The sequence below is a fragment of the Staurois parvus genome, unplaced genomic scaffold, assembly GCF_062004578.1.
Source record: "Staurois parvus isolate SC_StPar_1 unplaced genomic scaffold, SC_StPar_1.0 ptg002512l, whole genome shotgun sequence".
NCBI lineage: Eukaryota > Metazoa > Chordata > Amphibia > Anura > Ranidae > Staurois > Staurois parvus.
This window is the reverse complement of record NW_028320308.1, coordinates 11,152-38,870: the sequence shown is the minus strand read 5'-3', so window position 1 is coordinate 38,870 and position 27,719 is coordinate 11,152. Positions and strand designations below refer to the sequence as shown.

The 27,719-nt window shown below is 47.3% G+C and overlaps 1 protein-coding gene across 1 annotated transcript; it reads right to left on the bottom strand.

Annotated features, from left to right (window-relative positions):
* Positions 1 to 9,853: 9,853 nt before the first annotated feature.
* On the bottom strand, positions 9,854 to 26,917 carry LOC149430704 (uncharacterized). Its single transcript, XM_089666074.1, has 3 exons — positions 26,623 to 26,917; positions 21,944 to 22,070; positions 9,854 to 16,978 (listed from the first exon to the last, which is right to left on the bottom strand). Exons 1-3 carry the CDS (start codon positions 26,635 to 26,637, stop codon positions 13,320 to 13,322), a joined length of 3,801 nt encoding a protein of 1,266 aa, XP_089522200.1. The 5' UTR covers positions 26,638 to 26,917; the 3' UTR covers positions 9,854 to 13,319.
* Between the last annotated feature and the right edge of the window lie 802 nt (positions 26,918 to 27,719).

The following is a 27,719-nucleotide window of genomic DNA, read 5'->3' as shown; positions in this document are numbered from 1 at the left end:
TATCCCCATCATCACCTCTATACATTGTATCCCCATCATCACCTCTATACATTGTATCCCCATCATCATCTCTATACATTGTATCCTCATCATCACCTCTATACATTGTATCCCCATCATCACCTCTATACATTGTATCCTCATCATCATCTCTATACATTGTATCCTCATCACCTCTATACATTGTATCCCCATCATCACCTCTATATATAGTATCCCCATCATCACCTCTATACATTGTATCCCCATCATCTCTATACATTGTATCCCCATCACCTCTATACATTGTATCCCCATCATCACCTCTATACATTGTATCCCCATCATCACCTCTATACATTGTATCCCCATCATCACCTCTATACATTGTATGCCCATCATCATCTCTATACATTGTATCCCCATCACCTCTATACATTGTATCCCCATCATCATCTCTATACATTGTATCCCCATCATCACCTCTATACATTGTATCCCCATCACCTCTATACATTGTATCCCCATCATCATCTCTATACATTGTATCCCCATCATCTCTATACATTGTATCCCCATCATCATCTCTATACATTGTATCCCCATCATCACGTCTATACATTGTATCCCCATCATCATCTCTATACATTGTATCCCCATCACCTCTATACATTGTATCCCCATCATCATCTCTATACATTGTATCCCCATCATCTCTATACATTGTATCCCCATCATCATCTCTATACATTGTATCTTCATCACCTCTATACATTGTATCCCCATCATCACCTCTATACATTGTATCCCCATCATCTCTATACATTGTATCCCCATCATCTCTATACATTGTATCCCCATCATCTCTATACATTGTATCCCCATCATCACCTCTATACATTGTATCCCTATCATCTCTATACATTGTATCCCCATCATCATCTCTATACATTGTATCCCCATCATCTCTATACATTGTATCCCCATCATCATCTCTATTCATTGTATCCCCATCATCATCTCTATACATTGTATCCCCATCATCTCTATACATTGTATCCCCATCATCTCTATACATTGTATCCCCATCATCATCTCTATTCATTGTATCCCCATCATCATCTCTATACATTGTATCCCCATCATCTCTATACATTGTATCCCCATCATCTCTATACATTGTATCCCCATCATCACCTCTATACATTGTATCCTCATCATCATCTCTATACATTGTATCCCCATCATCATCTCTATACATTGTATCCCCATCATCATCTCTATTCATTGTATCCCCATCATCATCTCTATACATTGTATCCCCATCATCTCTATACATTGTATCCCCATCATCTCTATACATTGTATCCCCGTCATCATCTCTATACATTGTATCCCCATCATCACCTCTATACATTGTATCCTCATCATCATCTCTATACATTGTATCCCCATCATCATCTCTATACATTGTATCCTCATCATTACCTCTATACATTGTATCCCCATCATCTCTATACATTGTATCCCCATCATCTCTATACATTGTATCCCCATCATCTCTATACATTGTATCCCCATCATCATCTCTATACATTGTATCCCCATCATCACCTCTATACATTGTATCCCCATCATCACCTCTATACATTGTATCCCCATCATCACCTCTATACATTGTATCCCCATCATCACCTCTATACATTGTATCCCCATCATCACCTCTATACATTGTATCCCCATCATCACCTCTATACATTGTATCCCCATCATCATCTCTATACATTGTATCCCCATCATCACCTCTATACATTGTATCCCCATCATCACCTCTATACATTGTATCCCCATCATCACCTCTATACATTGTATCCCCATCATCTCTATACATTGTATCCCCATCATCTCTATACATTGTATCCCCATCATCATCTCTATACATTGTATCCCCATCATCTCTATACATTGTATCCCCATCATCTCTATACATTGTATCCCCATCATCATCTCTATACATTGTATCCCCATCATCACCTCTATACATTGTATCCCCATCATCACCTCTATACATTGTATCCCCATAATCTCTATACATTGTATCCCCATCATCTCTATACATTGTATCCCCATCATCTCTATACATTGTATCCTCATCATCACCTCTATACATTGTATCTCCATCATCTCTATACATTGTATCCCCATCATCTCTATACATTGTATCCCCATCATCACCTCTATACATTGTATCCCCATCATCTCTATACATTGTATCCCCATCATCATCTCTATACATTGTATCCCCATCATCACCTCTATACATTGTATCCCCATCATCACCTCTATACATTGTATCCCCATCATCTCTATACATTGTATCCCCATCATCTCTATACATTGTATCCCCATCATCTCTATACATTGTATCCTCATCATCATCTCTATACATTGTATCCCCATCATCATCTCTATACATTGTATCCCCATCATCACCTCTATACATTGTATCCCCATCATCACCTCTATACATTGTATCCCCATCATCACCTCTATACATTGTATCCCCATCATCACCTCTATACATTGTATCCCCATCATCACCTCTATACATTGTATCCCCATCATCATCTCTATACATTGTATCCCCATCATCACCTCTATACATTGTATCCCCATCATCACCTCTATACATTGTATCCCCATCACCTCTATACATTGTATCCCCATCATCACCTCTATACATTGTATCCCCATCATCACCTCTATACATTGTATCCCCATCATCTCTATACATTGTATCCCCATCATCTCTATACATTGTATCCCCATCATCTCTATACATTGTATCCTCATCATCATCTCTATACATTGTATCCCCATCATCATCTCTATACATTGTATCCCCATCATCACCTCTATACATTGTATCCCCATCATCACCTCTATACATTGTATCCCCATCATCACCTCTATACATTGTATCCCCATCATCATCTCTATACATTGTATCCCCATCATCACCTCTATACATTGTATCCCCATCATCACCTCTATACATTGTATCCCCATCATCACCTCTATACATTGTATCCCCATCATCATCTCTATACATTGTATCCCCATCACCTCTATACATTGTATCCCCTACACCTCTATACATTGTATCCCCATCATCTCTATACATTGTATCCCCATCACCTCTATACATTGTATCCCCATCATCTCTATACATTGTATCCCCATCATCACCTCTATACATTGTATCCCCATCATCATCTCTATACATTGTATCCCCATCATCTCTATACATTGTATCCCCATCATCTCTATACATTGTATCCCCATCATCTCTATACATTGTATCCCCATCATCATCTCTATACATTGTATCCCCATCATCACCTCTATACATTGTATCCCCATCATCATCTCTATACATTGTATCCCCATCATCTCTATACATTGTATCCCCATCATCTCTATACATTGTATCCCCATCACCTCTATACATTGTATCCCCATCACCTCTATACATTGTATCCCCATCATCACCTCTATACATTGTATCCCCATCATCATCTCTATACATTGTATCCCCATCATCATCTCTATACATTGTATCCCCATCATCACCTCTATACATTGTATCCCCATCATCACCTCTATACATTGTATCCCCATCATCACCTCTATACATTGTATCCCCATCACCTCTATACATTGTATCCCCATCACCTCTATACATTGTATCCCCATCATCATCTCTATACATTGTATCCCCATCACCTCTATACATTGTATCCCCATCATCATCTCTATACATTGTATCCCCATCATCATCTCTATACATTGTATCCCCATCATCTCTATACATTGTATCCCCATCATCTCTATACATTGTATCCCCATCATCTCTATACATTGTATCTCTTCTGAGGAAGGAATCTCCATTCATTGTATTTATATATTCAGGTCCTGAACCTCTGTAGTCACAGACAGTTCTCTGTATTGGTGATCTTTCGGTTCTTTAGATTTAATCTTTTAGGTTTTTTTGTCACCCGAACGTATTATCTATATTTTTTTTTTAGTGTAGATCAGGTTTTGATTTATTATCTGATTCGTTATACATATATATTTTTTTGTTGGGATTAATTGCAATAAAATAGAAAGAATGCATTTTCCTGTCATTTCCCCCAACGCACCATTTATGTAATTGTACATTTCTACCTGATATCTCCCTCCAGATATTACAGAAAGTTCTGTGGAATAAAATATTCCATTACTGCGACAATGTGGGGGAAGGGTACATCGCATATTGAGGGGTGCGTTTTCTTTATTCCCCGCTACGCTGCGACAAACGCATTTTCGTTGCTTGTTACCTGAAGATCGGATTCAGTCCGGCTGGCGAGGGCTCAGATAAGAGCGATGGCGACTTCCCTATTTTTTTTGCGTTGGATTTTATGAGGATTTGATGCTTGCGTGGTCGACGCAAAGGTCATCCAGACATGATTGTTGGGACCCGAGACTAATCTGCGGAGGGACTTTTTTTTTGTTGGTGTTTTAATTTTAAAATATATCTGAATGTAAAACGTTTTTTCGTTTTGGATGGAGTGGAGAGGGATGAGAACCCCTGTCAGGTTTTTATTGCTGTCTGTACCGCTGTTATTGAGACTCACCCTCTCTATATTTCTGTCATTAACAAGAGTGAAGGAAAGTCCCACATTTTGGGTTGTCAGCAGAACAAGAATAGAGAGAACATCTTCCAATGGGGATCCTAGTTCTGGTGACAACCGGGGATTTCCTCTCACTAAGGGACAGGTTAGAACCCTTCCTTACTATCCAAAATGTCCTCCTGTCTCCATCAGGGTTGGATCCACACCTTACCGTGGCCTTATCTTCCATGGCCCCCATCATTGTCAGAGCTGGATCCACACCTTACCGTGGCCTTATCTTCCATGGCCCCCATCATTGTCAGGGTTGGATCCACACCTTACCGTGGCCTTATCTTCCATGGCCCCATCATTGTCAGGGCTGGATCCACACCTTACCGTGGCCTTATCTTCCATGGCCCCCATCATTGTCAGGGCTGGATCCACACCTTACCGTGGCCTTATCTTCCATGGCCCCCGTCATTGTCAGGGCTGGATCCACACCTTACCGTGGCCTTTTATTCCATGGCCCCCGTCATTGTCAGGGCTGGATCCATACCTTACCGTGGCCTTATCTTCCATGGCCCCCGTCATTGTCAGGGTTGGATCCACACCTTACCATGGCCTTATCTTTCATGGCCCCCATCATTGTCAGGGCTGGATCCATACCTTACCATGGCCTTATCTTCCATGGCCCCCATCATTGTCAGGGCTGGATCCATACCTTACCATGGCCTTATCTTCCATGGCCCCCATCATTGTCAGGGCTGGATCCATACCTTACCATGGCCTTATCTTCCATGGCCCCCATCATTCTCAGGGCTGGATCCACACCTTACCGTGGCCTTTTATTCCATGGCCCCCATCATTGTCAGGGCTGGATCCATACCTTACCATGGCCTTATCTTCCATGGCCCCATCATTCTCAGGGTTGGATCCACACCTTACCATGGCCTTATCTTTCATGGCCCCCATCATTGTCAGGGCTGGATCCATACCTTACCATGGCCTTATTTTCCATGGCCCCCATCATTGTCAGGGCTGGATCCTCACCTTACCATGGCCTTATCTTCCATGGCCCCCATCATTGTCAGGGCTGGAACAATTCCACACCTTATCATGGCTGTATTTTCCATGGCCGTTGGAGACTGTCAGGGCTGGATCCTCTATTCTTGTTTGACATGCGTCGCCCGGTTCACGTATCCTTGCTGCAAAAGCCAGTTATAGACTGGGGCAGTTGCCAATTTTTGTATTGTTAAATTTTAGGGGAATAAGTGCATTAGGACACCTTGGCTGCCACTGTGCTTCATGCTGGGTGTCCAATGCACTCCTGTACCTTTAAGAGGGGTGGGCTCCCTCAGGTTCACCTGCCCTTGATCTATCCTTTAAATACATGTGCCTCTACTATGGGGGCTCTCAAAATTTGTAGAGTTAGGACCACAGAATACCAGGGTGCAGTGATGTGGCTCTGTGGTTTATGTATGTATTTGCAAATGTGTGCTAACTAAACCCGTTTTTAACGCATACTGTTAGGTTAATTCGGTTGTTGGCAAACTGGCTGGCAAGTTGATCATTGAACCTTCCTCTTTTTCTTGTTTTGACATGCGTCGCCCGGTTCACGTATCCTTGCTGCAAAAGCCAGTTATAGCCTGGGGCAGTTGCCATTTTTTGTTTTGTTCTGGATCCACACCATACCATGGCCTTATCTTCCATGGCCCCCTGTCATTGTCAGAGCTGGATCCACACCTTACCATGGTCTTACCTTCATGGCCCCCTGTCATTGTCAGAGCTGGATCCACACCTTACCATGGTCTTACCTTCATGGCCCCCTGTCATTGTCAGAGCTGGATCCACACCTTACCATGGTCTTACCTTCATGGCCCCCTGTCATTGTCAGAGCTGGAATAATTCCACACCGTACCATGGCCTTATCTTCCATGGCCCCCTGTCATTGTCAGAGCTGGATCCACACCGTACCATGGTCTTATCTTCTATGGCCCCCTGACATTACCAGAGCTGGATCCACACCTTACCATGGCCTTATCTTCCATGGCCCCCATCATTGTTAGGACTGGATCCACACCATTCCATGGCCTTATCTTCTATGGCCCTGGAGACTGTCAGGGCTGGATCCACACCATTCCATGGTCTTATTTTTCATGGCCGCTGGAGACTGCCAGGGCCGGATCCACACCCTACCATGGTCCTCTATCATTGTCAGGGCTAGATCTACACCGTACCATGGCCTTATCTTCTATGGTCCTGTAGGCTGTCAGGGCTGGATCCACACCATACAATGGCGTTATCTTCCATGGTCCCATCATTATCGGGGCTGGATCCCCACCATACCATGGCCTTAACTTTCATGGTCGCTGGAGACTGTCAGGGCTGGATCCACACCATACCTTGGCCTTATTGTCTATGTTCCCTGTCATTGTCAGGGCTGGATCCACATCATACCTAGGCCTTATATTCCATTCCCACTCTCACTGTCTGGGCCGGATCCACACCATAGCATGGCCTTATATTCCATTCCCACTGTCACTGTCTGGGCCGGATCCACACCATATCATGGCCTTATATTCCATTCCCACTGTCACTGTCACGGCTGGATCCACACCATAGCATGGCCTTATATTCCATTCCCACTGTCACTGTCTGGGCCGGATCCACACCATATCAAGATTCTATGCCCTCCTGTCACTGTCAGGGCTGGATCTACACCTTACCATGGCCCCCTGTCATAGTCAGGGCTAGATCCACACCATACAATGGCCTTATCTTCTATGGCCCCGTCATTGTCAGGGCTAGATCCACACCATACCATGGACTTATCTTCTGTGGCCCCTGGAGACTGTCAGGGCTGAATCCATGCCATACCACGGCCTTATATTCTAGTCCCCCCTGCCACTGTCAAAGTGAAAAAATGATGCAGCAGGCTGACCCATTTTGCTGAAATGTCATTACAGCAACTCAGAATGGTCCTCAGTAGTCTGTGTGGCCCCCCACGTGCTTGTATGCATGCCTGACAACGTCGGGGGAGGCTCCTAATGAGACCATGGATGGTGTCCTGGGGGATTTCCTCCCAGATCTGGACCAGGGCATCACTGAGCTCCTGGACAGTCTGAGGTGCAACCTGGCGGTGTCAGATGGACCGAAACATGACATCCCAGAGGTGTTCTATTGGATTTAGGTCAGGCAAGTGTGGGGGCCATTCAGTGGTATCAATTCCTTCATCCTCCAGGAACTACCTGCATACTCTCACCACATGAGGCTGGGCATTATCGTGCACCAGGAGGATGCTCTTTGGCATCAACTCAACTCGCTGTGTTTGGAGGAGGAATGCTGCCTATGACCCCAAGAACGCCACCCCAACTGTGAAACATGGTGGTGGAAACATTCTGCTTTGGGGGAGTTTTTCTGCTACGGGGACAGGACAACTGCACCGCATCAAAGGGACGATGGACGGGGCAATGTACCCTCAAATCTTGGGTGAGAACCTTCTTCCCTCAGCCGGGGTATTGAAAATGGGTGGTGGATGGGTGTTCCAGCATGACAATGACCCAAAACACACGGCCAAGGCAACAAAGGAGGGGCTCCAGAAGGAGCACATTAAGGTCCTGGAGTCAGTCTCCAGACCTTAATCTGATTGAACATCTGTGGAGGGAGCTGAAAGTTCGGGTTGCCAAACGTCAGCCACCAAACCTTAATGACTTGGAGAGGATCTGCCAAGAGGAGTGGGCCAAAATCCCTCCTGAGATGTGTGCGAACCTGGGGGCCAACTCCAGGAGACGTCTGACCTCTGTGATTGCCAACAAGGGATTTGCCACCAAGTACTAAGTCATGTTTTGTGAAGGGGATCAAATCCTTCTTTCCCTCATGAACATGCAGATCCGTCATCATTTGTTAGACGCATTTCTGCTGAATTTGTTGTTGTATTCTGTCTCTCAGTGTTACACCGAACATTCGATTTTTAGAGCGATCGTTTCTTTGTGAGTGGGCAAATATTCAAAATCAGCCGGGGAGCAAATATGCATTTCCTTCACTGTGTGTATATATATATATATATATAGTAACTAAGCACTTAAGCTAGCACCATTAGGCACAAAGGCACGTGTGGTAATGTACATTATTTATTTTTCAGCGCATAGGTTTGAATGAGCCCCTTAAGGCAGCCTTTCTCAACTAGGATGCCTTCTGAGACCCTTGAGTCCCTCAACTAGGATGCCTTCTGAGACCCTTGAGTCCCTCAACTAGGATGCCTTCTGAGATCCTTGAGTCCCTCAACTAGGATGCCTTCTGAGACCCTTGAGTCCCTCAACTAGGATGCCTTCTGAGACCCTTGAGTCCCTCAACTAGGATGCCTTCTGAAACCCTTGAGTCCCTCAACTAGGATGCCTTCTGAAACCCTTGAGTCCCTCAACTAGGATGCCTTCTGAAACCCTTGAGTCCCTCAACTAGGATGCCTTCTGAAACCCTTGAGTCCCTCAACTAGGATGCCCTTCTGAGACCCTTGAGTCCCGTGAGCAGTAAGCAATAGCGATTTGATCTTCTGTCTCCACTGACCACCAATGGAAGAGGCCCCTCCCCTGTATGGGGTAAGAAAGTTTAAAAAAACGATCCGCCCAGGGTGTCAAATATGCTAGCTATGCCATATTATTAAAGACGTTCCACAATTTAGTGATCGGGGAAATGTCCCACGCACTGTACATATATTATTTTAGGCGTTTCCCAAGACCTGGAAAATATTTGAAGGGTTCCCCGGGGGTAAAGGTTGAGAGAGGCTGCCTTACGGAGTTTGTGATTAGACTTTATCCTGTTCAGGTTTGTTTCCCAAATGAAGAATTAGAAGTATGCTCTCTGCCTTGATTTCTTGTAATATTTTCACCGATTTCTTCCCAGTGCTGGGAGGTTAGGTTTTGGGAGGTTGGGATACGACAGACATAGGGAGAGGGATGGATTTACGGAGACAAGGACACCTACAGAAGGGGAGCTGGAGGAGTCAAGTCTTGTAGGACTTGTTGGGTGATCACGGAGCCTCCAGAGCTGCTCTGATAATATACAGCAGGAGATGGGGGGAGAATAGTTTTGGAAGTCACACGAGGGGAGGGGCTTAACTTGGTCATTAAATAAACCACACCTACAATCCATCCCTTTTTCCAGTTCCTAGAACATGGATGTGCCTCACAGGTTTATGTCTCAGATGAAGTGAAGAGGCGGATACATCTAATAAATGCAGCTTTTATTGTCAGGGCTGACCAGAGGAATCATTCACCAACTAAGCAGCAAAAACAAATGAAACCCCTTAGGGGGCCACAACCTCCAACACTGACATTTCACTCCCGAAGGTTGGATCATCTACCAGCTATTCCCATCACCCTGGGACTCCAATAGTGAGATCTCTGCATCTGGATTCCAAGCTCCGCCCAACTGCTCCAACTCTTCGAGGAATCTCCCATGTTCCATATATTTTACTCTATAAATAGGGACAGAAGTGTGCCATGAGGCACCGTTGGGCACCACCCAACTGCTCCAACTCTTCGAGGAATCTCCCACGTTCCATATATTTTACTCTATTAATAGGGACAGAAGTGTGCCATGAGGCCCCATTGGGCACCACCCAACTGCTCCAACTCTTCAAGGAATCTCCCACGTTCCATATATTTTACTCTATAAATAGGGACAGAAGTGTGCCATGAGGCACCATTGGGCACCAGAACACAGATTGGAACATCTCGCTACTGGAGGACCTAAAATGTAATGGGAAGCAGCAAGTGAATCACCCTTTAGGAGGCCACAACCTCCAACATTGACATTTCATTCCCGAGGGCTGCATCGCCTACCAGGTTTTCCCATCACCCTGGGACTCCAATAGTGAGATCTCTGCACCTAGATTCCCATCTCCGCCCAACTGCTCCAACTCTTCGAGGAATCTCCCATGTTCCATATATTTTACTCTATAAATAGGGACAGCAGTGTGCCATGAGGCACCAGAACACCGGATGGAAAATCTTACTACTGGAGGACCTAAAATGTAATGGGAAGCAGCAAGTGAATAACCCTTTAGGAGGCCACAACCTCCAACATTGACATTTCATTCCCGAGGGCTGCATCGCCTACCAGCTATTCCCATCACCCTGGGACTCCAATAGTGAGATCTCTGCACCTAGATTCCCATCTCCGCCCACCTGCTCCAACTCTTCAAGGAATCTCCCATGTTCCATATATTTTACTCTATAAATAGGGACAGCAGTGTGCCATGAGGCACCAGAACACCAGATGGAACATCTCACTACTGGAGGACCTAAAATAAATGGGAAGAGGCAGGTGAATCACCCTTTAGGGGGCCACAACCTTCAACACTGACATTTCAGCCCCGAGGGCTGGCTCGCCTACCAGCTATTCCCATCACCCTGGGACTCCAATAGTGAGATCTCTGCACCTGGGTTCCCAGCTCCGCCCAACTGCTCCAACTCTTCGAGGAATCTCCCATGTTCCATATTATTTACGCTATAAATAGGGACAGCAGTGTGCCATGAGGCACCATTGGGCACCAGAACACCAGATGGAAAACCTCACTACTGGAGGACCTAAAATTTGAAGGGAAGCAGCAGGTGAATCACCCTTTAGGAGGCCACGACCTCCAACACTGACATTTCACTCCCGAAGGATGGATTGATTACCAGCTATTCCCATCACCCTAGGACTCCAATAGTGAGATCTCTGCACCTGGATTCCCAGCTCCGCCCAACTGCTCCAACTCTTCGAGGAATCTCCCATGTTCCAGATATTTTACTCTATAAATAGGGACAGCAGTGTGCCATGAGGCACCATTGGGCACCAGAACACCAGATGGAACATCTCACTACTGGAGGACCTAAAATGTAATGGGAAGCAGCAGGTGAATCACCCGTTAGGAGACCACAACCTCCAACACTGACATTTCACTCCCGAGGACTGGATTGTCTACCAGGTTTTCCCATCACCCCAGGACTCCAATAGTGAAATCTCTGCATCTGGATTCCCAGCTCCGCACAACTGCTCCAACTCTTCGAAGAATGTTCCATATATTTTACTCTATAAATAGGGACAGCAGTGTGCCATGAGGCACCAGAACACCGGATGGAAAATATCACTACTGGAGGACCTTAAATTTAATGGGAGAAGCAGGTGAATCACCCTTTAGGAGACCACAACCTCCAACACTGACATTTCACTCCCGAGGGCTGGATTGCCTACCAGGTTTTCCCATCACCCCAGGACTCCAATAGTGAGATCTCTGCACCTGGATTCCCAGCTCCGCCCAACTGCTCCAACTCTTCGAGGAATCTCCCACGTTCCATATATTTTACTCTATAAATAGGGACAGAAGAGTGCCATGAGGCAACATTGGGCACCACCCAACTGCTCCAACTCTTCGAGGAATCTCCCACGTTCCATATATTTTACTCTATAAATAGGGACAGCAGTGTGCCATGAGGCGCCGTTGGGCACCAGAACACCGGATGGAAAACCTCACTACTGGAGGACCTAAAATTTGAAGGGAAGCAGCAGTTGAATCACCCTTTAGGAGGCCACGACCTCCAACACTGACATTTCACTCCCGAAGGATGGATTGATTACCAGCTATTCCCATCACCCTAGGACTCCAATAGTGAGATCTCTGCACCTGGATTCCCAGCTCCGCCCAACTGCTCCAACTCTTCGAGGAATCTCCCATGTTCCAGATATTTTACTCTATAAATAGGGACAGCAGTGTGCCATGAGGCACCATTGGGCACCAGAACACCAGATGGAACATCTCACTACTGGAGGACCTAAAATGTAATGGGAAGCAGCAGGTGAATCACCCGTTAGGAGACCACAACCTCCAACACTGACATTTCACTCCCGAGGACTGGATTGCCTACCAGGTTTTCCCATCACCCCAGGACTCCAATAGTGAAATCTCTGCACCTGGATTCCCAGCTCCGCCCAACTGCTCCAACTCTTCGAGGAATCTCCCACGTTCCATATATTTTACTCTATAAATAGGGACAGAAGAGTGCCATGAGGCAACATTGGGCACCACCCAACTGCTCCAACTCTTCGAGGAATCTCCCACGTTCCATATATTTTACTCTATAAATAGGGACAGCAGTGTGCCATGAGGCACCAGAACACCGGATGGAAAACCTCACTACTGGAGGACCTAAAATTTGAAGGGAAGCAGCAGGTGAATCACCCTTTAGGAGGCCACGACCTCCAACACTGACATTTCACTCCCGAAGGATGGATTGATTACCAGCTATTCCCATCACCCTAGGACTCCAATAGTGAGATCTCTGCACCTGGATTCCCAGCTCCGCCCAACTGCTCCAACTCTTCGAGGAATCTCCCATGTTCCAGATATTTTACTCTATAAATAGGGACAGCAGTGTGCCATGAAGCATCATTGGGCACCAGAACACCAGATGGAACATCTCACTACTGGAGGACCTAAAATTTAATAGGAGGCAGCAGGTGAATCAGCCCCGATGAACTATCAATGTTGTGTGGAGCCGCCCTCACCATTTACAGTACAATAATTAGCATTGAGTTTGACGTTATCCCTGAGTGCCTGGAGGAGGATCTCCGGAGGTCTGAGCCAGAGGATTCCCCCCCTCCTCCTGCGAGTCTTTATAATGGCATTTGTAGTGTGGGAGTTGGCGGTCAAGAGCACAGGCCGTATTTCTGGTGTTTGATCAGGCTGGTGCGGTAGCGGAACTCTCTGCTGCAGTCGGAACATTTGTAAGGTTTTTCACCGGTGTGAATCCTCTGGTGAACGACGAGGTTAAACTTCTGACTGAACTGTTTGCCGCACTTGGGGCAACAATAAGGCTTCTCGCCCGTGTGAGTACGCCGGTGGAGGACCAGCTGTGACGTCTTGCTGAAGGCCTTTCCGCACTCCACGCACACGTGCCGCGCCGTGTTGTGCGTGATCTGGTGCTCCAGAAATTTTTCCGCCTTATCGAAGCTTCTCTTACAGTGTTCGCACTTCAACTGCATCTTTTCCACATCCAGTTGTGGGTCCTCGTTACAACCTGAGCTGTTTGCATCACTGTCGTTGGTTTTTGGTCTGTTGGCGTTTTGGTCAATATCATGGACTGGTGGTGCCTGAGGTGGTGGATCTGATAGCACAACGTTCAGAGGGTGAAAGGAACATGGAGTATGAGAGGTAGAAGGAGGAGGAAAGGGAGAGGGCACTTGAGAAACCTCATTTTCTTGTTTATTCACCAGAAATTTGGTTTTCATAGGAGCTTTAAGGGGGGGCATTGGAGTCTTTGTTGAGATGATCTCACAAGTCAAGGTCTGTGGTGTTGATGTAGAGGTTGGTGGCAAAGGAATGTTATCTTGGGTATTTTCTGAAGGTGGCGATTTCCTAGTTTCATCCTCGGGCGATTCAGAACAGAATAATACACTAGACATTGATAAGCTTTGACAAGTATCTATCAAGCTGATCGATTTCTTTACTCCAGAGGCTGGTGGCACCACTGGTGGTGGAACGACGGGAAAATTCTCAGCAGATCGTTTCCTCGTGCAAAGAGCATGCCTCTGATGACGGAGGAGGCCTGTTCTGTAGCGGAAAGCTTTGTTGCACTCACTGCAGATATAAGGTCGCTCCCCCGTGTGAATACGTTGGTGAACCACCAGGTTAAAACGCTGGCTAAAACTCTTGCCGCATTCGGTACAAGTGTACGGTTTTTCGCCCGTGTGAGTTCTTTTGTGGAGGAGGAGCGTGGACCTCCTATGGAAACTCTTATTACATTCTGGGCACGTGTTCTTAGGTCCCAAGTGGGTCTCCTGGTGCTCCGTAAACTGGCCTAAGTCTGTAAAAGAGCTCCCACATTGGCTGCATTTGAAGAGATTCTCAACGGGTTGCATTGTCTCACCAACTTCCTTCATTTCTGTCCGTTTTGCTTCTTTTGCCGAGTTCACCATCGACTTCCTGGCCATCGCTGATCGTTGAAGTGTTGGAGCTGAGGAAGAATTTTTGGGCATGGAGACCGGAAAATGGGGGAATGATTTATCACAGATAAAGGGTGATGACCGTGAGGGTGACTTGTTACCAGATGAACTACAGCTGGGGGAAGGCAAGACCAATGGTGGCTTATATGAAGGTTTATTACCTACCGGTGAGGAATGAGGTGAAGGCAATTTTGAGGAGGTCAGTGGAGAGTGGAGCTTAGTACTTGATGAATGATGAAGGATGGACTGCACTGACGGAGGACATGTGGTCACAGATGACGAAGAGGGAGAGTTGGCATGATATGAATACTTTGGTGAGCTAAACGATGTTGAACATTTCACGTGAGATCTATGACACTCAGAGGAGGAACGTTTAGCAAGGGATGCATGGTAGACTGAGGAGGAGGAGGATGACGATGAAGGGTTTTTTACAAAGGAAGTTTTATAGTCTGAGGTTGAAGGACTAGAGGAAGCAGATCGAAGAGGTTTGCACGAGGGTAACACACTGTTATTACTCAATGGACAAGACGTAGAAGAAACAGGCTTTGATCCTCTGACGATGCAATGGAAAGATGACGACATCGAATGATACTTTGAATACAACGGGTGATATTTAGGTAGCAATGAAGCTGTGGGAGATTTAAAGCCTTGGCTGAACGAAGGCGACGGGACGGAGGAACATTTGCCGCTTTCTGCTGGATGCATGGCAGGAAACAAGACTGGAGGAAGTTTCAAACTCGACTGGTGATTATTTGTAGAAGATGAAATCAAACGAGGTTTTCCTCCTGGAGGAGGACTAGACTCTGAGGACAAGTTGGGTTGAGTCCCCACCTTTAGTAAAGGATAAGTAGCAGAAGATGTTGTTGAGCCGGACTGACGAATGACCACTGCTTTCGGAGAAGGACCTATTTCTTGGCGTTTATTAGCGGATGGATAATGTCTATAAGTTGGGGCACATGCCAAAGGTTTGCCTCCCGATTTATGACTGATGGAAGTAGTGGATGAAGATGGACCTTGACCGCTTGGTGGAGAAGATGCCAAAGACTTAGTACCAGATTGCTCACAGATGGAATTGTTTGATAACGAGGATTGCTTGCCTCCCGATTTATGATTGATGGAAGAAGTGGATGAAGATGGAGCTTGACCGCTTGACGATGCCAAAAACCGAGGCTTAGTACCAGATTGCACACAGATGGAATTGTTTGATAACGAGGATTGCTTGCTTCCTGATTTAAGACCGGTGAGAAGTCTGGATGATGATTTGACTCGAGGAACCAACTGAGAACAGACAGGGGTTGGTGAAGAGATTGGTGGTTTAGGCGACGAGCGTTGCAAGGTGCAAGTGTCCATACCTTGACCACCGCTGGCCTGGGATACAGGATAGGGTTTCGCATTTGAGGTGGAAAATGACGGTGGCCTACTGGGCAAGGTCTTAACTTCTGGCTGAACAACAGTTGGAGGAGACCGTTGTGAGTTTTTGGACTTTCCTCCAGGACGTGTTCTGTGATTGGCCTTCACACATTTGTCCTCGTGCCTCATAAGAGCTGGCTTGTACCGGAAACTTCTATCGCAGGAGGGACACTTGTAAGGTTTTTCCCCGGAGTGAATCCGCTGGTGAATCACAAGGTTGAACCTCTGGCTGAAGCGTTTGCCGCACTCGGAGCATGCGAAAGGACGTTCTCCAGTGTGAGTCCTTCGGTGAAGCTTCAGGACGGACTTCCTGACGAAACCTTTCCCGCAGTCGGGGCAGGCGAAGCTCTTGTTTTCTTTGTGTGACTTTTTGTGCTCGATGAACAGGTTGACGTCGGTGAATATTTTTGGACAGCTGAAACATTTCAACAGCTGCTTTCCGTTCTCCACCACGTTTCCCAACTGGCCAAAAGTCTTTGCGCCGACGTAATTTTTCGATTCCTTATATTTCACGATGAGGGCTTTGCTACCTGCTATTGAGTCCACTCTTTCTGGGTACATTGGCGGATCTTCGTTGGTAGACAGACCCCATCTTGAAATCGGATGTAGATCTGAGGAGGACCACTTTCTGCGTACACGGAGACTATAGAGCCTCGCCTGGTCCTGTTTGGTTTGTTGGATTGTCGGAATGAATGGCTGATGGTTTGCATTGGGTTTGCATCTCTGGTGGCTTCGTTTGTGGTCAACGAGAAGAGACCAGCTTCCTAGGACCTCTCGGCAATCAGAGCATCGATGGGGTACTTTGTCCAGCACACCGTGGAAGTTCTTGTACATATCGCCCCATTTCTTCGAATGGACCGTGTCCCGCTGAGTCTGTTCTTCCACCTTCCATGCTGAACCTTCTGCATCCTCGGAGATATCTTCGGATTTCATATGGGGCTCCCAGAGGTCTTCTGAAAAACACAAATCAAAATTGAAACCGTTTTAAAAAAGAAAACGTTTCTAAAATTTTATGGGTTCCTAACTAGACGGGTGCGATTTGTTTCGTTACACATCCAAATTCGAGCAAAATGTTTGTTAGTCGGAGGTGACAGAATTTCCGAATCACGAAATTCAACAGATCCAAAATAAATTACAACGAAACGAATCAGACGAATTAGAAAGTGAACTTGAAATGGAAACACAATGCAGTCAATACAATAAGGTATAAAAGGGAAATAAGATCACGATTCCTAGTTAGGCTGCTTTATGGGATAGAATAGAATAAAACAGAATACAATGGAATAGAACATAAAGAAATGGAATAGAATAAAACAGAATAGAATGGAATAGACCGTAAAGAAATAGAATAAGATATAACAGAATAAAATAAAATAAAATATTAGGATAGGACTGAATAGAATAGAGTCAAAAAGAGTAAAACAGAGTAGAATAGAAAATAAAGGAATAAAATGGAATAGAATAGAAAAGAATACACGGCTCAAAAAAATGAAAGTTACACTTTGTAATCTGAGTCCAGCATGAAGTCGATTCTCTCTCCCGGGATATGGATCTGGTCAGGTAAGTCGCAGAGGATCTGGTCAGGTAAGTCGCAGAGGATCTGGTCAGGTAAGTCGCAGAGGGGGTTGTTCATCAGTTTCAGCTGCTTTGGTGTTCATGGAATTACCAACAGGTGCACTAGATGGGCAACAATGAGACGACCCCCAAAACAGGAATGGTTACAGGTGGAGGCCACTGACATTTATTCCCTCCTCATCTTTTCTGACTGTTTTTCACCAGTTCTGCATTTGGCTCGGGTCAGTGTCACTACTGGTACCATGAGGCCATACCTGGACCCTACAGAGGTTGTACAGGCAGTCCAACTCCTCCAGGATGACACATCAATACCTGACATTGCCAGAAGGTGTGCTGTGTCTCCCAGCACAGTCTCAAGAGCATGGAGGAGATTCCAGGAGACAAGAGCATGGAGGAGATTCCAGGAGACAGGAGCACGGAGGAGATTCCAGGAGATGAGAGCATGGAGGAGATTCCAGGAGACGAGAGCACGGAGGAGATTCCAGGAGACGAGAGCACGGAGGAGATTCTGGGAGATGAGAGCACGGAGGAGATTCCAGGATACAAAAGCATGGAGGAGATTCCAGGAGATGGGAACACGGAGGAGATTCCAGGAGATGGGAACACGGAGGAGATTCCGGGAGACGAGAGCACGGAGGAGATTCCAGGAGACAAGAGCATGGAGGAGATTCCAGGAGACGAGAGCACGGAGGAGGTTCCAGGAGATGAGAGCATGGAGGAGATTCCAGGAGATGAGAGCACGGAGGAGATTCTGGGAGACAAGAGCACGGAGGCGATTCCAGGAGACAAGAGCACGGAGGAGATTCCAGGAGATGGGAGCACGGAAGAGATTCCGGGAGACGAGAGCACAGAGGAGATTCCAGGAGACAAGAGCATGGAGGAGATTCCAGGAGACGAGAGCATGGAGGAGAATCCAGGAGACGAGAGTACGGAGGAGATTCCGGGAGACGAGAGCAAGGAGGAGATTCCAGGAGATGAGAGCACGGAGGAGATTCCAGGAGACGAGAGCACGGAGGAGATTCCAGGAGACGAGAGCACGGAGGAGATTCCGGGAGACAGGCAGTTCCTCTAGGAGGGCTGGACAGGGCAGTAGAAGGTCCTTAACCCATCAGCAGGACCGGTATCTGCTCCTTTGTGCAAGGAGGAACAGGATGAGCCCTGCCAGAGCCCTACAAAATGACCTCCAGCAGGCCACTGGTGGGAATGTCTCTGACCAAACAATCAGAAACAGACTGCATGAGGGTGGCCTGAGGGCCCAACATCCCCTAGTGGCCCTGTGCTCACTGCCCGGCACCATAGAGCTGGATTGGCATTTGCCATTGAACCCCAGAATTGGCAGGTCCATCACTGGCACCCTGTGCTTTTCACAGATGAGAGCAGGTTCCCCCTGAGCACATGTGACAGACGTGAAAGGGTCTGGAAAAGCCGTGGAGAACGTTCTGCTGCCTGTAACATGGTTCAGCATGACCGTCTTGGTGGTGGGTCAGTGATGGTCTGGGGAGGCATCTCCATGGAGGGACACACAGACCTCTACAGGATAGACAATGGCACCCTGACTGCCATTAGGTATGGGGATGAAATCCTTGGACCCGTTGTCAGACCCTACGCTGGCGCAGGGGGTCCTGGGTTCCTCCTGGTGCGGGGGGTCCTGGGTTCCTCCTGGTGTGGTGGGTCCTGTGTTCCTCCTGGTGCGGTGGGTCCTGGTTTCCTCCTGGTGCGGGGGGTCCTGGGTTCCTCCTGGTGCAGTGGGTCCTGGGTTCCTCCTGGTGCAGTGGGTCCTGGGTTCCTCCTAGTGCGGGGGGTCCTGGGTTCCTCCTAGTGCGGGGGGCCCTGGGTTCCTCCTAGTGCGGGGGGTCCTGTGTTCCTCCTGGTGTGGTGGGTCCTTGTTTCCTCCTAGTGAGGGGGGTCCTGTGTTCCTCCTGGTGCGGTGGGTCCTGGGTTCCTCCTGGTGTGGTGGGTCCTGGTTTCCTCCTGGTACGGTGGGTCCTGGGTTCCTCCTGGTGCAATGGGTCCTGGGTTCCTCCTGGTGCGGGGGGTCCTGGGTTCCTCCTGGTGCGGGGGGTCCTGGGTTCCTCCTAAGTCGGGGGGTCCTGGGTTCCTCCTAAGTTGGGGGGTCCTGGCTTCCTCCTGGTGCGGTGGGTCCTGGGTTCCTCCTGGTGCGGGGGGTCCTGGGTTCCTCCTAAGTCGGGGGGTCCTGGGTTCCTCCTAAGTTGGGGGGTCCTGGCTTCCTCCTGGTGCGGTGGGTCCTGGGTTCCTCCTGGTGGAGGGGGTCCTGGGTTCCTCCTGGTGCAGTGGGTCCTGGTTTCCGTCCATGTCAGTATAGAGATCCAGCAGAAGATTCCTCCCCATTGGGATCTGATGGGTTGTCAGAGTCTTCCTTTCATTTTTTTGGAGCCGTGTAGAATAGAAAGAAGAGAATAGAATACAATAGAAAATAAACAAATAAAATAAAACAAAATGTTTACCGGAATTAGAATTTAAAAATTAATTTGAAATGGAAACACGTTGCAACAAATACAGTGAGATATAAAAGTGCAATAAGAGGATGATTCCTACTTAGGCTGTTTTATAGAATAGAATAAGAAATGAATAAAACAGACAGAATAGGATAGAATAGAAAACAAAATAATAGGATAGGTTAGAATAGAATACAAACAAAAGCAGAATAGAAAAGAAAGGAATAGAATAGAAAAGAATAACATAAAACAGAATGCTTACCCGTATTAGAATTTGAAACGGAAATATATTGCAATACATACAGTAAGGAAAAAAGTGAAATAAGATGATTGATACTCATACTTAGGCTGCTTAATAGAATAGAAAAGAATAGAAAATAAAGAAATAGAATATAAAAGAATAAAAAAGAATAGAACAGGATAGAAAATAAAGGAATAGAATAAAACAGACTAGAATAGAAAAGAGTAGAATAGAATAGGATAGCACAGAAAACAAAATAACAGGATAGATTAAAATAGAATAGAAACAAAAGCAGAATAGAAAATAATAGGATAAAACAGACTAGAATAGAAAATAAAAGGATATGATAGAATAGAATGGAAAATAAAAGAACAGGATAGGCTAGATTAGAATAAAACAGAAAAGAAAGGAATAGAATAAAAGAGAATGTCTATCCATATTAGAATTTGAACTTAGGCTGCTTTATAGAATAGAATATAAAATAAAGAAATAGAATAAAATAGAATAAAAAATAATAGAACGGGATAGAAAGAATAGAACAGAACAGAACAGAAAAGAAAGGAATAGAAAAAAAAAGAATAGAATAGGATAGAATAGAAAACAAAATAACAGGATATATTAGAATAGAGTAGAATGGAATAGAAAAGAAAGGAATTGAAAATAATAGGGTAAAACAAACTAGAATAGAAAATAAAAGGATATGATAAAATAAAATGGAAAATAAAAAAACAGGATAGGCTAGATTAGAATAAAACAGAACAAAAAAGAAAGGAATAGAATAAAACAGAATGTTTATCCATATTAGACTTTGAAAATGAATTTGAAATGGAATTATATTGCAATACATACAGTAAGGAAAAAAGTGAAATAGGACGATGACTCCTACTTAGGCTGCTTAATAGAATAGAATATAAAATAAAGAAACAGAATATAAAGGAATAGAACAGAATAGAAAAGAAAGGAATAGAATTGGATAGAACAGAATAGAAAAGAAAGGAATAGAACAGAATAGAAAATAAAATTACAGGATAGAACAGAATAGAAAGAAAGAAATAGAATAGAACAGAATAGAAATGAAAGGAATAGAATAGAACAGAGTAGAAAAGAGGAATAGAACAGACTAAAATAAAAGAATAGGATATAACAGAATAAAAAAGAAAGGAATAGAATAGAACAGAAAATAAAATAGGATAGAACAGAATAGAAAAGAAAGGAATAGAATAGAACAGAAAAGAAAGGAATAGAATAGAACAGAATAGAAAAGAAAGGAATAGAAACAAATAGAATAACATAAAACAGAATGTTTATCTGAATTAGAATTTGAAATGGAAACACGTTGCAATAAATACAGAAAGAAATAAAAGTGAAATAAGAGGATTCCTACTTAGGCTGTTTTATAGAATAGAATAGAAAATAATAGAATAAATAAGAGAATAGAATAGTAAAGAATAGAATAGGAAAAAAAGCCCACATATATCTTTCTCCCAACAATCAAATTTCGAATCCTCCCAACGTAACGGGGAAAGGAGATTATCTGAAAGGATAGGAAGATGTCCGGTGCGTGGATCTCTATTCCTACCCCCGCCCTCCCATCCTCCATGAAGGAGACCGGCGCGGCCCACGTGGCGGGAGGAGTTCCTGCTTACCCAACAGCAGCGCAGAGTCCAGGTTCTCCTGCATCACCTCCTTGTAGAGGACCTTCTGCCAGTCCTGTAGAAGACTCCACTCCTCCTCGGTGAGATGGACCGACACCTCCTCGAAGGACGCGGGGATCTGGAAGACAAGACCAACAACGATCGGTGAGCGCCGGCGGCACTCAGGACTCGTAGTTCAGGAGACTTCAATGTGAAATATTTCGGGGGGAAATTCGGGGATCTCCTGACACCAAGCCAAGGTCAGGTAGACCAAGAAAGATGGCCACCACGACGGCCAGAAGAATTGTTGGGGATACAAAGAAAAAAGAACACCCCCCCCCACAGATGACCTCAGGAGGAATCCAGGCTGCTCTGGAGGTTGTTTCGAGGAACGCAATACGACGAACAAAAATGAGCTGCGTGATGGAGTTGCCAGAAGAAGCCTTTACTGCGCCGATGCCACAAAGAAGCCCCGGGTACAATATGGCCGACCACACCTTGACACGCCTCACAGCTTCCAACACTCTGCAATTTGGAGCGATGGGACCAAAATAGAACTTTATGGTCACAGCCATAGGTTGGAGAGGGGTCAACAAGGCCTTTAGGGACAAGAATACCACCCTCACTGTGAAGCATGGTGGTGGCTCACTGATGCTTTTGGGGGGGGGGGGGGGGGTGAGCTCTAAAGCAATCTTGTGAAAATGAATGGCAAGATGAATGCAGATTGTTATCAGAGAATCCTGGCAGACAATTTGCGTTCTTCTGTGCATGGGACGCTCTTGGACCTTCCAACAGGACAATGACCCGAAGCACAAGGTCAAGCTGGCCTTCAAGCAGAAAAAGGTGAAGGATCTGGAGAGGCCATCACTGTCTCCTGACCTTCATATCACCGAGCCGCTCTGGGGAGACCTCTATAGTCTGGTTCATGAAAGGCCACCAAAGACTGGCAGACAATTTGCGTTCTTCTGCAGCAAAGCTACGCGTGGGACGCTCTTGGACTTTCCAGCACGGCAAGGACCTTAAGCAGAAAGACAAGCTGGCCCTCAAGCAGAAAAAGGTGAAGGTTCTGGAGTGACCGTCACAGTCTCCTGACCTTAATATCATCAAGCCGCTCTGGGGAGGTCACCAACATTCGGGTCATGCAGGATGACCAAAGACTTTGCACATGCGAAGTCTTTGGTTGTTTTGGTCCTGGAGGTAATAGTGTTCTTCTGAGTGAAAGGTGAGCATGGGACGCTCTTGGACTTTCCAGCAATGACCCGAAGCACAAGGTCAAGCTGGCCCTCAAGCAGAAAAAGGTGAAGGTTCTGGAGTGACCATCACAGTCTCCTGACCTAAATATCACCGAGAAGCTCTGGGGAGACCTCTATAGTCTGGTTCATGCAAGGCCACCAAAGACTGGCAGACAATTCACGTTCTTCTGCGCATGGGACGGTCTTCGACTTTCCAGCACGGCAATGACCACAAGCACAAGGCCAAGCTGGCCCTCAAGCAGAAAAAGGTGAAGGTTTCTGGAGTGACCATCACAGTCTCCTGACCTAAATATCACCGAGAAGCTCTGGGGAGACCTCTATAGTCTGGTCCATGCAAGACCACCAAAGACTGGCAGACAATTTGCGTCCTTCTGCAGGAAAGCTACGTATGGGACACTCTTGGACTTTCCAGCATTACAATGACCCTAAGCAGAGGGCCAAGTTGGCCCTCCAGCAGAAAAAGGTGAAGGTTCTGGAGAGGCCATCACGGTCTCCTGACCTTAATATCATTGAGCAGCTCTGGGGAGGTCACCAATTTTCGGGTCTTGCAGGACGACCAAAGGCTTTGCACATGAGAAGTCTTTGATTGCTTTGGTCCTGGAGGCAATGTGTTCTGCGTGGAAGGTGAGCAAAGGACAATCTTGGACTTTCCAGTAGGACAATGTCCCTAAGCACAAGACCAAGTTGGCCCTCCTGTGGTTACAGCAGAAAAAAGTGAAGTTTCTGGAGTGACCATCACAGTCTTCTGGCCTTCATATCATCGAGCCACTCTGGGGAGATTTCAAATGTGTGGTTCCCGGAAGACCACCAAAGGCTTTGCTCATGCAAAGTCGTTTGGTCGTTTTGGTCCTGGCATTTTGTGTTCTGCAGGAAAGCTGCTCATGGGACGATCGTGGACTCTCACAGCAGGACAATGTCCCTAAGCACAAGGCCAAGTTGACCCTCCAGTGGTTGCAGCAGAAAAAGGTGAAGGTTCTGGTGGATATCTCCAATGTGCGGTTCATGCAATACCACCAAAGGCTTTGCTCATGCAAAGTCGTTGGGTGTTTTGGTCCTGGAGGCAATTTGGGTTCTGTAGAAAAGCTGCTCATGGGACGCTCTTGGACTCTCCAGCAGGACAATGACCCCAGGCACAAGGCCAAGTTGACCCAGGAGTGGTTACATCAGATATGGGTGAAGGTTGTGGAGTGACCATCACAGTCTTCTTTCATATCTTTGAGCCGCTCTGGGGAGATCTCAAATATGCAGTTCATGGAAGACCACCAAAGACTTTGCTCATGCAAAGTTGTTGGTCGTTTTGGTCCTGGCATTTTGTGTTCTGCAGGAAAGCTGCTCATGGGACGCTCTTGGACTTTCCAGCAGGACAATGATGGCCAAGATGATGGCCAAGATGACCCTCCAGTGGTTACAGCAGAAAAAGGTGAAGGTTCTGAAGTGACCATCACAGTCTTCTGACATTCATATCATCGAGCCGCTCTGGGGAGATCTCCGAAGTTCGGGTCATGCAGGACGACCAAAGACTTTGCACATGCGAAGTCTTTGGTTGTTTTGGTCCTGGAAGCAATTTGCATTCTTCTGCAGGAAAGCTGCTCATGGGACTTTCTTGGACTTTCCAGCATTACAATGTCCCTCAGCACAAGACCAAGATGATCCTCCGGTGGTTACAGGAGAAAAAGGTGAAGGTTCTGGAGTGACCATCACAGTCCTCTGAACATCAAATCATATAGCTGCTCTGGGGAGATCTCCAACGTTCGGGTCATGCAGGACAACCAACGACTTTGCACGTGCAAAGTCTTTGGTAATTTTGGTCCTGAAGGAAAGCTGCTCATGGGACGATCTTGGTCTTTCCAGCATTACAATGTCCCTAAGCACAAGGCCAAGATGATCCTCCGGTGGTTACAGCAGAAAAATGTGAAGGTTCTGAAGTGACCATCACAGTCTTCTGACGTTCATATCATCGAGCCGTTCTGGGGAGATCTTAAATGTGCTTTCCATGGAAGACCACCAAAGGCTTTGCACATGCGAAGTCTTTGGTCATTTTGGTCCTGGAGGAAAGCTGCTCATGGGAAGATCTAGGACTTTCTAGCATTACAATGTGCCTAAGAACAAGGCCAAGCTGGCCCTCCAGTGGTTGCAGCAGAAAAATGTGAAGGTTCTGAAGTGACCATCACAGTCTTCTGACGTTCATATCATCGAGCCACTCTGGGGAGATCTCCGAAGTTCGGGTCATGCAGGACGACCAAAGATTTTGCACATGTGAAGTCTTTGGTCGTTGTGGTCCTGGATGAAAGCTGCTCATGGGACGATCATGGACTTTCCAGCATTACAATGTGCCTAAGCACAAGGCCAAGCTGGCCCTCCAGTGGTTACAGCAGAAAAAGGTGAAGGTTCTGGAGTGACCATCACAGTCCTCTGACCGTCAAATCATATAGCTGCTCTGGGGAGATCTCCAACGTCCGGGTCATGCAGGACAACCAAAGACTTTGCACATGTGAAGTCTTTGGTCGTTGTGGTCCTGGATGAAAGCTGCTCATGGGACGATCATGGACTTTCCAGCATGGCAATGACCCTAAGCAGAAAGCCAAGCTGGCCTTCAGGCAGAAAAAGGTGAAGGTTCTGGAGTGGCCATCACAGTCTCCTGGCCTTCATATCATTGAGGGAGATCTCAAATGTGCTGTTCATGGAAGACCACCAAAGGCTTTGCACATGCAAAGTCTTTGGTTGTTTTGGTCCTGAAGGAAAGCTGCTCATGGGACGCTCTTGGACCTTCCAGCACAACAATGACCCCGAGCACAAGGCCAAGCTGACCCTCCAGTGGTTGCAGCAGAAAAAGGTGAAGGTTCTGGAGTGACCATCACAGTCTCCTGACCTTTATATCATCGAGCCGCTCTGGGGAGATCTCCAACATTCGGGTCATGGAAGACCACCCAGGACTTTGCATGACCTGGAGGCATTTTTCCGAGACGAATGGGCGGCTCTACCACCTGCAGGAGTTCGGGGGCCCCATAGACAACCATTACAGAAGACGGCACGCTGCCATTGGTGCTGAAGGGCCCGACACGCAGGACTCAGGGGGTCCAGACTTGGATGTTCTGTTTTATGATTGGCCCGTTTTGGTGTCACCTCCAGTTCCAGAACTGGAATCCGGCAGGAAATGGGTTCTGACTCGGCATCCTCCCGGAATGTCCCCGGCTCTCCAAGGGGGGCAGACTTTTCAGGACACCCAGCGGTGCTGCTTCTCCCTCCCCCAGTCGGAGCTCTGCTGCGCTCCCAGCCTAGGCACGCCCTCCACACGCAGCCAACACTAGCAGTAGCGGTGTACACAGATTTTGTGGAACTACAACTCCCAGCCTGCGTAGTGCGTTCCCCTCCCCCCTCCCTCCCCCAGGATCTGCTCCTATTGGTCGCCCCATCTCATGACCCCGAGACACTACTCACCCAGACGGCGGCCATGGCGGCGGTGCCCCGGTCACACTCGGAGGGTACTTTGTACCCCGGGGCAGGGCTGCAGGTCACCGGGGGGAGGGGGGATCAGGGGATCCAGGGAGAGGCAGGTGACAGGAGGCTGCAGGGGGGAGGCATTGGAGTGTCAGCTCTTGGGCTCCAGGGTGAGCAGGGAGGGGGATGGGACATGCAGGCGGCGGAGGCTCTGTCACCCCCTCTCCTCCCCCAGCAGGAGGCACTGCGAGGGTTAAACACTCAGCCTGGTCCCAGCTCAGGAGCCTCCTCCCATCATGCACTGCCAGCCCCCAGCCAATCACAGAGGAGACTACGACTCCCAGAATCCCATGGGGCCCCTCCCCCTCCACCACCCACCACCAGCCTATCACAGAGCTCAGCCATCCTTATATCTAATGTAGAGGGAGCCAGTGCGGGGACAATACAGAGCCAGTGCGGGGACAGGGGAGACGCAGAGCCAGTGCGGGGACAATACAGAGCCAGTGCAGGGACAGGGGAGACGCAGAGCCAGTGTGGGGACGCAGAGCCAGTGTGGGGACGCAGAGCCAGTGCGGGGACAATACAGAGCCAGTGCGGGGACAGGGGAGACGCAGAGCCAGTGCGGGGACAATACAGAGCCAGTGCGGGGACAAGGGAGACGCAGAGCCAGTGCGGGGACAATACAGAGCCAGTGCGGGGACAGGGGAGACGCAGAGCCAGTGTGGGGACGCAGAGCCAGTGCGGGGACAATACAGAGCCAGTGCGGGGACAGGGGAGACGCAGAGCCAGTGCGGGGACAGGGGGGACGCAGAGCCAGTGTGGGGACGCAGAGCCAGTGCGGGGACAATACAGAGCCAGTGCGGGGACAGGGGAGACGCAGAGCCAGTGTGGGGACAATACAGAGCCAGTGCGGGGACAGGGGAGACGCAGAGCCAGTGCGGGGACAATACAGAGCCAGTGCGGGGACAGGGGAGACGCAGAGCCAGTGCGGGGACAGGGGGGACGCAGAGCCAGTGTGGGGACAATACAGAGCCAGTGCGGGGACAGGGGGGACGCAGAGCCAGTGCGGGACAATACAGAGCCAGTGCGGGGACAGG

What these genes read in the sequence shown, in the direction of transcription:
- LOC149430704 (XM_089666074.1), bottom strand. An exon ending in GGACTCTGCGCTGCTGTTGG is followed by an intron (nt 16,979 to 21,943) that starts GTAAGCAGGAAC and finishes TGTGTTTTTCAG; the next exon opens with AAGACCTCTGGGAGCCCCAT.